The following is a 16,714-nucleotide window of genomic DNA, read 5'->3' as shown; positions in this document are numbered from 1 at the left end:
ATAGCCACTAGCCACATGTGGCTATTGACTGTTTGACATTTAGTTAGTGTGTATATATATATATATATAATATCTTTTGTGGAAGATATATATGTATACATATATGAAAAAGATACAAATTAATCGATATTGAATTAATAACATTGCTTTAGAACAAGCTTTCTATATAGATATTTTAGAAATTAAATTTTTGTGGTCTTGTCAACATATAAATAATATTTACCTGTGTATTTATTTCTTTTAGGCTTTTAAAACCAAGGATGGCTATATTGTAGTTGGAGCAGGAAATAACCAGCAGTTTGCCACCGTGTGCAAGGTAATCTATAATTATTGGGATTGGTCGATGATCTTGTACAAAACCAGGGAAAGTTCAGTTTTGCCCAGGTCACAACCAACTTAGGCCCCCTGTGTTAGCAACTAAAAGTATAGGATATTCATGCGTATAAAGGATAAGGCAGAGTCCAAATTAGCATTCTGTGTTTTTTGTGGTATTTGGCTGTATTTTAAAGTGAAGAATCGTAGTAGCTTAAATCGTCCTAAAACTTGACCTGCCTACCATTCCAAACAAAATGGGGGAATCATCTTTAAAGGGACCTTTAACACTGGTATTTTTTTCTTTTTTTCACCTCCCTCCTTCCCTTCCTGCCTTCCTTTCTTCCTTTCGTTCTCTCCCTCCTTCTCTTTTACTATATCAGGTTAATTGGAACCAAATATAGTTAAGCTACTCCCATATTTATTTTATTTACTACTGGAAATTTTAAAACTTTTTTTCAACTTAACCTTTATTTAATGAGTACCTTTCTGAAGAATTTATGTTTCAAGGTTTTAGGAATTAAGATTATATTAAATTGTTCCTTCTCAACAAGGCCTTAAAGTAAAGACCTTGGAATCATTTAAAATAATTTATTCTTAGGGATATTCTAAACTTGTAGCATTTACTAAACTTCGCCATCTCAGATCACTGCAACCTCTGCCTCCTTGCTTCAAGTGATTCTCCTGCCTCAGCCTCCAGAGGAGCTGGGATTACAGGTGCATGCCACCATGCCTGGCTATTTTTGTATTTTTAGTAGAGATGTGGTTTCACTATGCTGGCCAGGGTGGTCTCGAACTCCTGACCTCAAGCGATCTGCCCACCTCAGCCTCCCAAAGTTCTAGGATTACAGGCATGAACCACTGCACCCGGCCTACTAGACTTTTTTTTTTTCCTTATTTGATGTTTATATTAGTTATCAAGACTTCGGTGTTTTGTTTTAATTTTAGAACTTAGGTATCTGTTCATTTTTTCTAGTTTTAATCCAAGGAATAGAATTTCATTTTTATTTTTATTTTTCTTAAATATATCCAAAGGCCTTACCTGTTAAGGATTTTTTTCTGTTTTTTTTTTTGAGAGACAATCAGCTTTTATACTAAATTTTACCATGAGCTTTCAGTGTTATTAAAGATGACTATGAGGGCCAGGCGCAGTGGCTCATGCCTGAAATCCCAGCACTTTGAGAGGCCGAGGTGGGCAGATTGCCTGAGCTCAGGAGTTCTCGACCAGCCTGAGCAACATGGTGAAACCCTGTCTCTACTAATAAATACAAACAATTAGCCAGGTGTGGCGGCCATGTGCCTGTAGTCCCAGCTACTCGGCTGAGGCAGGAGAATTGCTTGAACCCGGGAGGCGGAGGTTGCAGCGAGCCGAGATCGCGCCACTGCACTCAAGCCTAGGCGACAGAGGGAGACTCTGTCTCAAAAAAAAAAGAGATGCCTATGAAATCCTGAATCTCATTTACTGTAGTTAACTTATTATGTATAGAAATTACTTATTACTGTGCGTCTTTTGTATGAGAAGGTAGGGAGCAGAGCTAAAAACCACAGCAAAGGGATGGGAAGGACCAGGGAGAAGGTGACAAATGGAGATAGTTCTGACTGCAGGAAGGGCTGAAACATCTGAGGTGGGAAAGAGGGGAGCCTTTTAAATGGTGACTCTGAGTAAGTGTAGGGAAAATCAATTCAAACATTTGATCTGGGATCAAAGAATCTTTATTATGAACGGTCAATGTTAAAAATATGAAACATACGGAAGCTGTTGCCTGTGAAGTCATTTGCGTACTCTAACTGCAGAGATGTATAAGCCAGTTCATTGCTATAAACGAGTACAGATTTTCTTCCTGGGCCATATGTTTTGGAGTTTTCTTTCTCCAGAAAGTCGTGGGGTTGGGGGTGGGAGGACCTGGCAGTGAAAATTACTGTTTGACATACTCTTTAGTTTTGAAAATAACTGTACTGAATTCTTCGTATTTTTGATTCATTACTGCTGATCAAGTTAACACTTTTGAACTTCCTCATAAATATCCATAAGAACAGTTTTCAACAAAGGTTCTTATTTCAAAGCAGAATATTTGCCAGAAGTTTTAGTACTGAAATATGACTTATTGTTATGGTGTGTTATAACACATTGCTTATAAAGGAGACTATCAGAGGGCCTTAGGAATGGCACACTTGACCTTGATTTTCCCATATGAGAGTTAGGAATGATAATCCCTGTTATGAGCCATTAATCCAATGTCTGTAAAACTCTTTGAGATTCTCAGAAGATTTATGTGTACGGGATTCTTGAGTTATTTACATTATTAGCTAGGCATCCTGCGTGAATGCTGCAATCTGATTGACTTTTTCAAATCTTTGTAATTATGCCCGCACATGTAAACTTGTCCTAAACACCTTCTTACCTAAGAAAAATCATCTGTTCCTCCATTCTGATGCAAGGTTTTCTTCCCTTCCCAGTTATGTGTAGTGTGTGGATTTCTTCTAAGCATTTTTTTTACTCATATTTATTTATTACTGAGAGCCTTGTTATTCAAACTGGGCTTATAGAAGATGGGGTTCCCAGTTCTTCACAGTGAGCCCCTCAAAACTGTTCTTTTGTCAAGTACACTCCATCAGGAAAGATGGGACAGCTTTAGTTCCTGGTGAGAAATGTGGCAGCACTGTCTGTGACAAATGAATGGAATTGACTTATGCCTAGTCTCTTTCCAAAATAGAATTGATATAGTGGTTGATTGATAATTCTTGGGGAGGAGCTATATTAGTGAGCTTTCATTGTAAGGAGTTGGAGTGGGAGCAAGAATATTGGGTTCAAGTCTGAGGTTCCAGAAAATCTTGTTGTGTATAAAGTGAACCTTGTTCATAACAAGTCCTACTTAATGTTCCTTACCATGATACAGCAAAGTATGAAAGTGAGCATATGTAAGCTATTTTAAGCTGATGGATGCCACCCAAATGGGTATTCCTATATGAAATATTGAATATTGACATCCTTTTGAAAGTAATGTAGACTGAAGGCTTCTTTTACTGGAGAGACTATACATTGGTTCTCAATGTAGTATGCATAGGAATGTCCTTTAGCCCCATTCCCGAACATTTTACTTTAGTATGTCTGGGGTGAGGTAGAGGAAACTTCAGTTTTAAGAAGGACTGTAGGTGATTTTGGAGCAAGTTTTTAGACCGCCTGCTCCAAAATATAATATATCCAAGGTATAATGTTTAAGGCCTACTGTAAGTCTTATTAGTAGGTAGGTGAACTCTGTCACGGTCCTTAATCTTTTCTAAGCATCTGTTTTCCTATGTAAAAAATGAAGATTATAATACGTAATTATACTTGTATACAACTTAGGGGTTTGGAAAGTGTTAGAGAAGTGAAGCACTTAGAATAGGCCTTGCTCATATGCACTTAATAAATGACATCTATGAAAATTAGATATGAAGATTCTGGTTCTGAGGAGGAGAGAGTAAATACACTTTTCCCACTTACCCCGATCATGGTGATCATACCTGGACAGAATTGCATGAATCCATGAAGCATGTATTAAAAGACTTTGAAAAGTAAATAGTAAGAGATTTAGGGGAGAACACCTGAATTTGAAGTACCTCTAACTGGCAGTCAACTTAACCAGCTTTTCCCTCTAGTTATTCCTTCACTTGAGTATAGTTGAACCTGAAACCTGGAAGTGAGCACCAGGCAACGCAGCAGATATCCAGGAAATGCTCTTTATTCCCAGTGCAAAGAACATGAAAAAGTGACCTGTAATGTCAGAGAGAGTGTGGAAATAGTTTGTTTTCCCCTCCTTTCCATTTTCTTATGCCCCAGACCCCAAGTAATCCTGTATTGGAAACAGCAGATGAGCAGGAGCCAACTCTGAGAAGGAAGAACTTTCTTCATTGCTGAGCTGTGTTCCCAAAGAAAGGAGTGAATCTCCTTTCTTTTTCCCCCTCCATCCTCCTGTTGCATGGCCTCTGCCCTGGAACCATGCTGGGGAGTGGGATAACTAAAGCAGGAGCCCCAGGCAACTGGAAAATGCTAGAGAGATTGCAGAGTGAAGATCTTGACAAAGCAATCCTTGATGTTGTTTATGAACTGTTGGGATCACCCCTTACTTGCATATGCACTAATTTGATCCTAATCAGCATACCAAAGATGATAGGAACTGAATTAATAAATAGACAACTGCCCAGGTTGTCATATGACCATTAGGTTTGGCACTTACTAGTCAGATTCAAATAACACTGCAAAGGCTTTGAAACCTTAATCAACATGAGAATCAAAGCCCACAGAAGGTGGGTAAGAACTGGCAGCCTGGATGTAACCAGGTCAATTGTCTGCTAAACCAGCAAGAGTAAAAATTCTCCTTAGAATTTAAACAAGAGCCAGTGGCTCATAATATAATGTTCAAAATGTCCAGGATACAATCCATTATTACTGAGCGTATGAAGAACCAGAACTTGCATGAGAACAGGCCATCAATGCCAATGTGAAGATGACACAGATGTTGGAATTAACTTACAAAGATGTTTACATAGCTGTTATAACAACGCTCTAACAAGCATCACAAACACTGTTTAAATAAATGGGATATAGAAATATTTAGCAAAGAAATATAAGATATGAAGAAGAACCAAAAGGAAAATTAAAAACTTAAAAGTATAATAACCAAGAAAAAAATTACACCTCACTGGTTGAGCTCAATAGTGCAATGAAGATGACAAGGAACTTAAAGATAGATCAACAGAAATTATTCAATCTGAACAATAGAGAGAACAAAAGATAGCTCCTTCCTGCTCAAAACAAGAAATAACAGATCCTCAGGAACCTATTCAACAATAACAAAAAGTCCAATATTTATGTCATTGTAGTCCCAGAATGAGGGGAGAAACTGTACATGCTGAAAAAATATTTGCAGAAATAACAATTTTATATATACCAAATTTGGTAAAAGTTAAATGCCCGTAGATTTAATAATTTCAGCAAACCATAAATGGGATAAACTGAAAAAAATCTATGCGTGAATACATAATGTGTCCTTTAACAACAGGTGTATGTCCTGAGAAATGTGTCAGTTGGTGGTGGTGTGTGAATATCATAGAGTGTACTTACACAAACCTAGATGGTATAGCCTGCTACACACATAGGCTATATGGGATAGCCTATTCCTCCTAGGCTATAAATCTGTACAGCATGTACATGTTACTGCACTCAATACTATAGGCAATTGTAACACAGTGGATACACAAAAATCATCCAGAAAAACACCCAGAGGGAAAAAAAATGTATTATCCATGGGGGAACAGTGATTTAATTAACTGCGTTTTTTTTGGTCAGAAATTAATGCTAGGGAAGAAGTGGCACAACATGTTTAAAAGGCTGAATGGAAAGAAATGCCAACCTAGATTTCAATATCCAGTAGAAATATCCTTAAGAAATGAAGGTTAAATAAAGATGTTCTGTTTAAAGGAAAACTGAGGGAATTTGTAGCCAGCTGACTTGCTCTAAAATAATTTTTCCAGGAATTTTTCACTTACAGAAGGTAAATGTTGTCAGAAGTGAACTGGAAACATCAGAAATGAAGGAAAAGTAACGTAAATAGTAAATATCTGGGTGAATATAGTGGTCTATTCTTTTCCTGGTGAATTCTTTGAAATATTTGATGGGTGAAAGCAAACATTAAGATACTGTCTGATGGGATTTTCAGTGTATGTAGATCTAACATACAGATAAACACAACATAAAATGGGGAGAGTAAAGGGACTATATTGTAGTAAGTTTGCTATATTCCACTTGAAGTGGTAAAATTTTGATTCTAACTACAATGCGAAAAGTATATGCATTATGATCCCCTAAGCAGTCATTAAACATCTATCATTAAACATCTATGCAAAAATATAGCCAAAATCAAAATAGGTAAGTGTAATAGTAACGACTCTAAAGAATACCAGAAAGCAAAACTGGGATAAACAGAAAAAAGAATAAACTGATAGATCTAAGTCATTCAAAAATATCAATAACATTGCATGTGAATGGTCTAAATATATGAATTAACAGAAGTTGTCAGAAAAAAATGACCCAACTCTATGCTGTCCAATTCATATTTGAAATTCACTTCAAATATAATGATACTGTTAAGTTAAAGTAAGAAGATGGAAAAATATACAAACACAAACAAAAGAGGCAAACACTAATGAAAAGAAAACTGGAGTGGGGCTATATTAACTATGGACCAGTTTTTGTCACCTCAGAAAACTTGTTTGCAACAAATTCTTGTGCAAATACTTATTTAACATTTGTGCTGGCAGAGGGAAGATCAGATGATCTGAATTTGTTGAGAAATTGTGAAACCTCACATTTCACAAGAGATGTTGCCTTTTCCTTTATCTAAAAGCTAGATTCCAGTAGTTCTTATGCTACAAGTGATTCTCTGTTTCTGCACCTTCCTGCATATGCAAAGATATTTTATTTCAGTACTGAGTTATCATATTTTCTATCATACTGGATGCCATTTTAAATGGCAATTAAACTTAACATGTGTTGTGTCAGTAATGCACATAAAGTGATGGCGGTGTATATGAACATTATGACTTACAGGCAATGACAACTCTTCATAATTTTCTCCTGACAAACAGCTCTTTCAAGAGGCCATATAGCTTTTAAGAAGCAACTATATTTATATTTTTTTATTTATTTATTTTTATTTATGAGATGGAGTCTTGCTCTATTGCCCAGGATGGAGTGTAATGGCATGATCTCGGCTCACTGCAACCTCCGCCTCCTGGGTTCAAGTGATTCTTGTGCCTCAGCCTCCTGAGTAGCTGGGATTACAGGCACCCACCATCATGCCCGACTAATTTTTGTATTTTTAGTAGAGATGGGGTTTCACCATGTTGGCCAGGTTGGTCTCCAACTCTTGACCTCAGGTGATCCACCTGCCTTGGCCTCCCAAAAGTGCTGGGATTATAGGCATGAGCCACCGCCCCTGGCTGCAACTAAAAAGTGATTTTATACATAATTGAATAAGATATATGCATAGAATAATGTCTGCAATATCATACACCTGAAATTGTTCACATTGTTTATCTATGAGCTTGTCAGCTGAAGAATGTGTTGTCAGCATTTGGGCTATACCAGTGAACAAAACATTTAAAATACTTTGACTTTGTGAAGCTTATATTTTAGCAGGGCAGACAGATAGGGAGTAATAAACATAATAAATATGTTAGGTGATAAATATTATGGGAAAAAGTGGTCAAGGGAAGAGGGAATCAGGGGAGTCAGTGTTGAGTGGGGTGGGGTGGCCTGTGATGGGGGTAGGGTAATCAGGGTAGTTGCATTAAGAAGTTGAATTTGAGCCTACTCAACCAAGGAAAGGAGGAGCTAGCTAACTAGATGTCTGGTGGAAGATGTTCCAAGTAAAGGAATAGCTATTTTAAAACTACTGAGGCTGAAGTGGAATAGACATGTTTCTGGTCCAGCAAGAAGATGAAATGGCTGCAGCAATGAGCAAGGGAGGAGAGCATGGTAACAGGTGATGTTAGAGAGGTAATAGCACCATATTGTGTAGAACCTTCCAGACTATCTTAAGGATTTTGGTTTTTGCTTTAAGGGGAACATTAGATGATAGGCATGTTAAAACACTTGCAGTTTTTATTATCATGGGTCTTCATTATTTTTTCTCTTCTCCTTTTGTTTGCTACTCAGTTTATGGTGTTTTGTTATTTTCTTTTTTTTTGTTTTTGCCAATGTCTCTTCATTTTTTTGCAGAGCCCTCCCTCCTTTCTTTTTTGTACCAATATATGCTTTTTAAATTTTTCTGGCCAGACTCTGTGGCTCATGCCTGTAATCCAAGCACTTTGGGAGGCCGAAGTGGGTGGATCATTTGAGGTCAGGAGTTCGAGACAAGCCTGACCAACATGGTAAAACCTCATCTCTACTAAAAATACAGAAAAATTAGCCGGGCATGATGGCGCGCATGCCTGTAATTGCAGCTACTCAGGAAGCTGAGGCAGGAGAATCCCTTGAACCCAGGAGGTGGAGGTTGCAGTGAGCTGAGATCGTGCCCCTGCACTCCAGCCTACGCAACAGTGTGAGACTGTCTCAAAAAAAAAAAAAAATATCTTTTGGGGGAAACAGTACCTCGTTGGAATATTTCACATTTATTTAGTGCTTAATATGTCAAGCATTTTCATGTACATTGTTTTATTTTATCCCAGGCAGCACTCTTTTAATTTAAGCTCCAAAATAATAGTTATGATCACAGTCATTGAAGTTGTCTCTCGAAACATTTTGAATGTTAGCTGGCATAGGTGAAGATGGAAGGATTATTACTTTGGCCAACAATTTCACACCATCTTTGAAACAGAAAAGAGTTCCAGTAAGTCAAATACAGAGGACACATGGGCATTCCAGTTACCCTTAAGTGTGGTCACTGTGTAATTTTTTGTTGCTGTTGGTGCTTTTTGGGTGAGGCCAGGTTTATAAATTTAACCTGTGACTTAGTGAAGACACTTGCTTTTTTCTTGGAATGACTTATTCACTCTTACGGAGGGAGGGTGTCTAACTGCTAGACAAGTCTTGAGGCCAATTCTTGGATCAGGTGTTGTGACAGGGAGGTTTCTAGAAAGGGTGCTGTATGTGGTGTTGGTTTTTAAAATCAGGGAGAATAATGCTGTCTTTATTATTCCTAAAGGAAATAAGTGAAACATGTGAAAGAAAAATTACACCACTGAGATGGTCTCTTTACTCAAGGGAATCTTCTTCACTTCTCTGTCCTTTGTAAGATGATTAATAGATAGATTTTATTTAAACTGTGGAAAATAAATGAAACCATTAAATATTTATATTGAAAGTAAATATATTAATAAAGGCAATGAAGCTTTCTGTAGGCCGTGTGGCCTGCCCCCAGGCTGTAAATACTCCTTGTGACTTTCCAATACAACTGCCAAGCACTGCCTCTACACAGTCTTTGTAAAACTTTTCCATTCCAAATCCACTTGGTACTTTCATTATGGTCTTGTTAACGTTGAATGTTGTCCAAAGGGACTTGCAAGATAGATTTTCCCCTTATTGAGGAGGAGCACAAGAGGAAATCTATAAAAGCATTTCTAGTTGGTATTACTTCAGGGAGATATATTAATAAAACATAGTGATACTTCTATAGGAAGAAGATCTTTTAATTTGCTATTGTTTAAATGGTGAGAATTTGGGTAAATGTATTTGCTTTTACTTTATTTTAGCAGCTTTTAGAACATTCTGCGTAGGACAACCTGGGAAGATCACAGTATTTTATTTACATGTGGTATAAATAAGTGAATATATCTACAAGGTACATGTTGACTGTATACAAGATACATGTAGATATGCACTTATGATATTGGTTTTTAAAATTTGGTCCGTTTTACCCAGTTTAGCATCTCTCTCCCTATTTCCTCTAAACAAGATTTTTTTCTGTGGGGATCTGATAACATGTTTCCTATATTCTCATATTTGGTATAAGACTTATGGGCATCTTTTGCTGGTCTCCTATATGTAAGAATATTTGCTTAAATGTAGTAAAAGCCTCTTATGAATGACAAACCCTTTCACTAGCATGTTCCATCCTAATCGTGTGCTTGTTCCCTCCATATGTCCTTGTTGAGGGGCATAAAGACCAGCAAGGAATGTTCTTGAGAAGGGAGAGATAGGACCTGAACACTAGCACCCACAGGCAGGTACAAGAACAACCTATTTCTTATACTTGAAAATTATTTTTTTCTTTTAGATCTTGGATTTGCCTGAGTTGATTGATAATTCCAAGTATAAAACTAACCACCTTCGGGTACACAATAGAAAAGAGCTTATTAAAATATTATCTGAGCGGTAAGTTTGGATCTTGTATTCATCCATTTAAGAATTATGTGATAAGCATTTATCTGGTGTTTTATGTGTTTTTTCTTGGCTTATTTGAGATCAATTTGTAATTCTCTTTCATTTTACAAAACTGGCTGGTGGAGAGATTTTAAAGCTGTGGGGTTTTTTTGTTTGTTTGTTTAGAAGCACTTGAACACATTTTATGTTTTGTTAAGTACTGAGTCATAACAATGATATAAATAAGAAAGTCACCATGACTTGAATTTGGTTGTTTCTCTGTGTCCTGTACCTGTTTGGGTTTAGTTTATCATAAATACAACAACAACAACAATAATAATTTAACATTATTTCATACTTTCACTTTGTTAAATGCTTTAGATACATTGTCTCGTTTAATCCTCATAATCATCCTGTGAGGTAAGTTCTGTTATTTCCATTTTACATGTAAGGAAAGCAAGGTAAAGAGAGGTGAAATCAAGAGTTGGTTTGCATTTCTGAGCCACTCCTGTGAATCTTGATGTTATTTCTGGATCATTGCAGATGCCACATTGAGTTATGGGTCATAAAATGTTAATGTTAATTAAGTGGAATATTTTATTTTCAATTTTTTCCATTAATGTCAGGTTATTTTTTGTAATACCTGTACCAATTTTTCAAGTTTGTCTGAAGAAAATAATTATTCTTACTGTTTCATGTCAGTTTCACTTTTTGTTTGCCTTTACATGTCTTCTGAATCTGTACAAATGGGCTTTGTGGCTTTTGTGGATCTAAATGTCCACATGAACTTTTCTTTTATATTGAAAATTTGCTCTCATCATGCCAATAAATTAGGTAATTTTGTTTAAATACCATATTTAGCCTTTTGAAAAGGCTCATGTGTTTCTATGTAGTATACATCAAAGTTATAAGAACTAAAATTCTGCTGTTTTTATTTTTGTTGTCTTTGTATTTGGGGATGTCTGCAGGAATATCTGAATCAACATTCATCTATCTGTTTTTCCTGGATTTGAAATACTTTTGTAACTTTAAACACTTTTGTAATTTTAAACACTGCCTGTATCTTTTCCGTGTGCCAAATGCTGTTCATATCAATAGGGACTGTGTGTTGTGGGACTGATAGACACAGAATGGGGGATGGAGAACTGGGTGCCCTTTTCTGGTTCCTAGTTAAATATAACTCTGATGCTACCGCGAAGCCCCAGAGCCCTCAATGATTAACTTTTCTCCACATGAGAACTGCCCATTTATTTCTTCTTTTTGCCTCTATGCCTCTCAAGCATTTGTAATTCATATAATTAATTGATAAAGCTTTTTCCTTTCACACGATGGTTACCAAGTTTCGGTAATAGCCACTTGTGAGAACCTTATCAGAAGCTCTTTGATAAACTGAATAATCATGACCATGCTGCGAGAAGAATAGATCCCAAGAAAAATATGATACCTAGATTGGTTTCCTGTGTTTTAAAACTTTTATTCCTTCCTAAATTCTGTTATAGAGTTCAACTGTGGGATGACTTTTAGTAGCATCTGTAACATACTCATTGCCATTTTCCCTCTTTGGGGTGAATTATATAATCTGCAACCTTCTTCTTTCTGTTCTTTTATACACAGAAGTAGAAGTTTCAGCATTTTGGTATCTATAAGTTTGTTATATTTTTATTCAGACTTAACAATAAGTAAGGAATCGACCTGCAAGGAAGAGACGGGGTGGGTGGGGGGGGTAGTCCTAGGAGAGGAAATTTCATAAGGAGGTCACATCATCATTGGTACTGCTGTTAAAACACAGACCACAGATAGAGCCCTTGGCTGCTTGCAGGCTAGCTTTTGTGCTCTCTTCTGCTAGTGTGCTGACATTTTTTGGTACCTTCTTATGAGTTGCAGTTCTCCAAGTCTCTTCTAGCACGTCTCTCTTCCTCCACGGTAGTTCAAATAGTGACGACCTGGGAAGATTAGAATTAGAATATTGATTCATTCCAGTTTATAAGCTTATCATTTATTTTTCTGAACAAATATCACTGGAATCATTAGTACTGCTTAGTGCTTGGCTTTGGGAAGTCTCTTAAAATTTGTCATTTTCATTATATGATTCTGTGTTTTTCCAGTATTCAAAAATATTAGTGGTGCTTCATAAGTTACATGATTAGACGTAGCCTCCAGCCTGGCATGCGGTGTCTTCCATAATCTGACATCACCTTTCCTGTCCACTCTTCTTCTTACATGTTTCCAAAGGACGGCCCTGCTATGGTCACCCTCCCAATTGGTTTAGTTTCCTCTCTGAAATGCTTCTCAGAATTACCACTATTCTGAAACTTAGTCATGCTTCAAGGCCAGTTCTAGAAGCCTCTGTTCCCAGTCGGATGTTGGCACCTTTAGGAAAGAACGTTGTCCTTTTCGTGCCTTGTCCGTTGCCATTGCCAAACAGAAGTACAATCAACGTTAGTTGTCATTATGAATGATGTTGCTCTAGGGCCTTCTCAACATTCTCGTCTTGCTCAGCACATGCATTACACAGCCACCTTAGAACTTGCAGGCATTTTATTTCCTAACAAAAGTGTTACATTAGCTCACAGCCACAAAAAAGGAGCCAGGGAGAAAGGAAGGAGTGGAACCAGCCTTTGGTGGCTGCCAAGTACATGCCAGATAAGTGTTATTATTCCCACTTGATATGAAAATTCTGACATTTAGGGAGGTGGTCTCCAGGTCAGGCACATAGTGAATAGTTAGAAATGGGATTCAAAAGGCTACACCTTTTTCATCTCTCATATTGCCTCCCTGAAGTGGCACATGAAATATGACTGTGTCCTTGTTTGTTTATGCGCTCAAGAAATATTTATTGAGCACTAACTGTGTAGTAGGCACTGTTGCAAGTGTTGGGGATAGAGAAGTGAATGAAACAAAGTGTATCCAAGAAAAATAATACAGGCCAGGACAAGGAAGAATGCCAGAAGTTAAGTGTGAAGCTGGGTTTTTCATTTAGTCTGGTCACAGAGGGCTTCTCTGTGAAAGTGACATTTGAGCAGAAGCTTGCAAGAAATGAGAGAAAATGTCTGAGGGAGGCTGGCAGGCATCTGGGAGATGAATTCCAGGCAGAGTTTATGGAGTAAGTCAGAGGACAGTGTGCTTGGATCTGAGGGAGCAAGAGAAAAGGGGTGTCAGGTTGGTTCAGAGAGCGTGGGAGCCCATGGCAGGCAGATCATGTCGTGAAATCATGAAAGCCTTTATGACAAAGTAGTTTCTTAAACTTGCGAAATAAAGGATATTTTTTTTTCTGGCCATAAAATGGATTTGCTTATTGCAACTTTTTTCTCTCTGACTTGAAGAGAGAGCGTCAAGGGAGGGAGTGCTCTACCTAGTAGAGAAGAGGTCAAAGCATTTCAGCAACGTGGAGTCAGGAAGACCCCGTTTCTCACCTAGGGAGACCAGAGGGCCAGGTTGAAGTGGTCTATGCTTCTCTTCCATCTATTCAGTCTCTCACATATTCAACAAGCATTTGTCGAACACCTACTATGTGCCATGAACTGTTCTGAGCACTTGGGATATAGCAGTAAAATACAGTCAAGAATTCCTGCCCTCCTGAATTTTCATTTGGTAACCATTGCAGACTTTCTAGAAGACATACTTCTTTTTGGTAGTGGTTGTTTTTGAAGTATTACTTAACACATTTGTTTCGGTGAGCCTAAGAAGTTAGTTTTCCATATTTTTCATAATAACCACTTAAAAAATTTTTTTCTCTTGCAAGAGTATTGCAGTTATAGGCTGTGCCTGTTACTCATTTATTGTACTTTTTCAACATGTTGATATACATGCTCCAATTTTTAAAATGTGGTTTGCCAGCCATTTCCATAGTAAAAACATATTTTTAGTAACAGTAGCCACTCACAAATAATCGACTTTACCATGTGAGTCTATCGTGTTTTTGCCTGTTGTCTTCTGTTAAACCTTACATCGCAAGCACTTTCCTTTAATACTTATAGACACTTTCCTTGCCTGATATTTTTATTTTAGAAAATCTTTAAAACGTGAAAATGTGGAGGGATTCATGAGAGTGAATTTGCACAGCAGATAACTTTAAAAACAAACTCTAGGAATGATGAACTCACTGTGTTTATTTTAAAAAGGTTTCTCATCCTTTACACCCAATTTGAAGACAGTGAAAACAGAAGCATTTATGGATTTTTACAAAGTTGGCTCTTGTAAATATACACGTGAATTTCCTATTGTGTTTCAAAATCTTCCTTCCAAAGTATTTTCCTTGAGCGATTTTTGAGTACTCCCCTCCCTGTCCCTTGTAAGCCTTCATTTATATTTTTTAGAATCAGGTGATTCTCCTATGAAAAGTCCAGGCTTTTTTGGAAGTACCTACCAGAGTTGTCAGTCACTTACCTCAGTTCTCTGTTATTCTTGCTAAGTACAGTTTGAAGCTACTCTCTGAGGGCGATCAGCCTCACTCAGGACGGCAGCTGCCTGTTTTGGTCATCAGCTGCGTTTTCCACAGCCAGCACACATGATTCCCCTCAAATGCTCTCAGGTGTTACTATTCCCCAACCAGGGCTGTGAGCAAGTCTTTTTTATTAATCTAAAGGTAGAAGACTTTCCCCTGGAGTTTGCCATTTTATCCAGGGTGTTGCAGAAAGTATGTTTACCCAGCTGCTAACATTGAAAACTAGGTAAAACTCAATCATGTTAAAAATCCCTAGCTAAAACAGAAGAGGAGATATAATGGAGACTAATCCAGCGCCAGATAAAACAATCCCCTTCTTTGCAGTGCTAAGGAGCAACAAACTCTTAAACCTGTGCTACTCGCACACCAGATCAGCATTTTTGCAATAGTTAGGACCCCAAGAGAGATATTGCAAGTTGTGAATTGAAACTAGGAAGAGAGGGCTAAAGATGATGTATTAGTGTTTGGGGAGAAATAATAGGAAGACATGAAATGAGGATGAAGGAGAAGAGAATTGATGGAGAAAATAGACATAAAGTTTATTTTATTCCCTCTCTCTTCCTCTCTTCACCAACATTTATTGGCCATTGACTGTGTACCCTTGTCCTGCAGATACAGAGCTGAAAGATGAAGCCTGGGCTTTTAAGGAGTTCATGGTCTAATTAGGAAAATAAACACAGAAAGCACTGATTTAAGTAGAGTGTGGGAATTACCTGGGTAATCATATGCACAGTGGATTGGGGAGCTCAGAGAAGGAGCAACTCCTTTAATCTGGGAAATCAGGGAAGGCTTCCTGGAGATGGTGCCATCTAAGATAAATCTTGAGGGACAAACAGAATTAGGCAGGTAAAGAAAAAAGTTCAAAGAAGGAAATATTGATGTGAATGTACTTTTGTAGCATGAAAATAAAATCATGGCAGCAGAAAAAAAGTACAGATGGTCCCCAACTTACAATTTTTTAAATTTACCATGTGGTAAAGTGGTACACATTCATTAGAAACTGTACTGTGAGCCTGGACAACATAGCAAGACCCTATGTTGCTACAAAAATTAAAATTAAAAATTTAACTGGCCCTGGTGGCATGTGCCTATAGTCCCAGCTACTTTGGGAAAGAAACCATCCTGTGAATTTGGATCTTTTTCCAGGGTAGCCATATACGCAGCAAAATACTCTGTTGTGATGTTGTGCGGCAGTAGTGAGCTGCAGCTCTCAGTCAGTTTGGTAGGTTAGGTGTATTAAATGCATTGTTGACTTATGATATTTACAATTTAATGATAGTTTTATTGGGACATAATACCTTCATAAGTTAAGGATTATCTGTAGTTTGGAGAGATGCAGATGACAATTTTCAAACTGCTTTTGGAAAAATGTTACATATGTAAAGCAAGTATATGTCAATGTAGTCCTAGTGAAGGCATTTGTAAAAAGTTGTTTACATTATGTCATCATAAATAAAACTAACAGCATTAGATAAGTTCGCCTTTTAAAATACTGTGGCAATTCCTTTAGTAAAATAAATAGTTTTGGTTTTGAATGATTTGGTTTTTTCTTAAGTTTTTGATTTTTAATTGTCTATTTACTTATTTTCAGAGTTTACTGCATTGTGGAGTTAAATGTCCTATATCAGGGCCTTTTAACAGAGGTGCCAAACAAGTATTTGTTGAAATGAATCAAGCATTTAGGCTGGGTGCGGTGGCTGGCCGGATACAGTGGTTCACGCCTGTAATCCTAGTGCTCTGGGAGGCTGACGCAGGCAGATCACCTGAGGTCAGGAGTTCGAGACCAGCCTGGCCAACATGGTGAAACCCTGTCTCTACTAAAAATACAAAAATTAGCTGGGTGTGGTGGCACACGCCTGTAATCCCAGCTACTCGAGAAGCCGAGGAAGGAGAATTGCTTGAACCCGGGAGGTGGAGGTTGCAGTGAGCCGAGATCATGCCACCACACTCCAGCCTAGGTGACAGAGCAAGACTCTGTCTCAAAAAGAAAAAAAAAAAGTTTATTAGTTACATTCCTCTAAGTTGATCATTTTTAAAATTTGATATCAAATTATTTTGAATAGATTTATACAAAATACTGGAGAATTGGACCTGGAACATTTCTTGGCTCTTGA

General features: G+C 37.5%; 1 protein-coding gene across 8 annotated transcripts in view; it reads left to right on the top strand.

Moving 5' to 3' along the window:
• The window catches only part of SUGCT (succinyl-CoA:glutarate-CoA transferase), a 732,345-nt gene that overhangs the window by 325,864 nt on the left and 389,767 nt on the right, over positions 1-16,714 (top strand). For all 8 annotated transcript variants that reach the window (XM_055347702.2, XM_055347701.2, XM_019030300.4 and 5 more), the window contains 2 exons: positions 245-316; positions 10,071-10,168. In XM_055347702.2, the coding sequence (XP_055203677.1) occupies positions 245-316; positions 10,071-10,168 (170 nt within the window). The remainder of the gene's footprint in view (positions 1-244; positions 317-10,070; positions 10,169-16,714) is intronic.

The sequence above is a fragment of the Gorilla gorilla genome, chromosome 6, assembly GCF_029281585.2.
Source record: "Gorilla gorilla gorilla isolate KB3781 chromosome 6, NHGRI_mGorGor1-v2.1_pri, whole genome shotgun sequence".
NCBI lineage: Eukaryota > Metazoa > Chordata > Mammalia > Primates > Hominidae > Gorilla > Gorilla gorilla.
The sequence above is the reverse complement of the archived record's forward strand: the minus strand, read 5'-3'. Positions and strand labels throughout refer to the sequence as shown.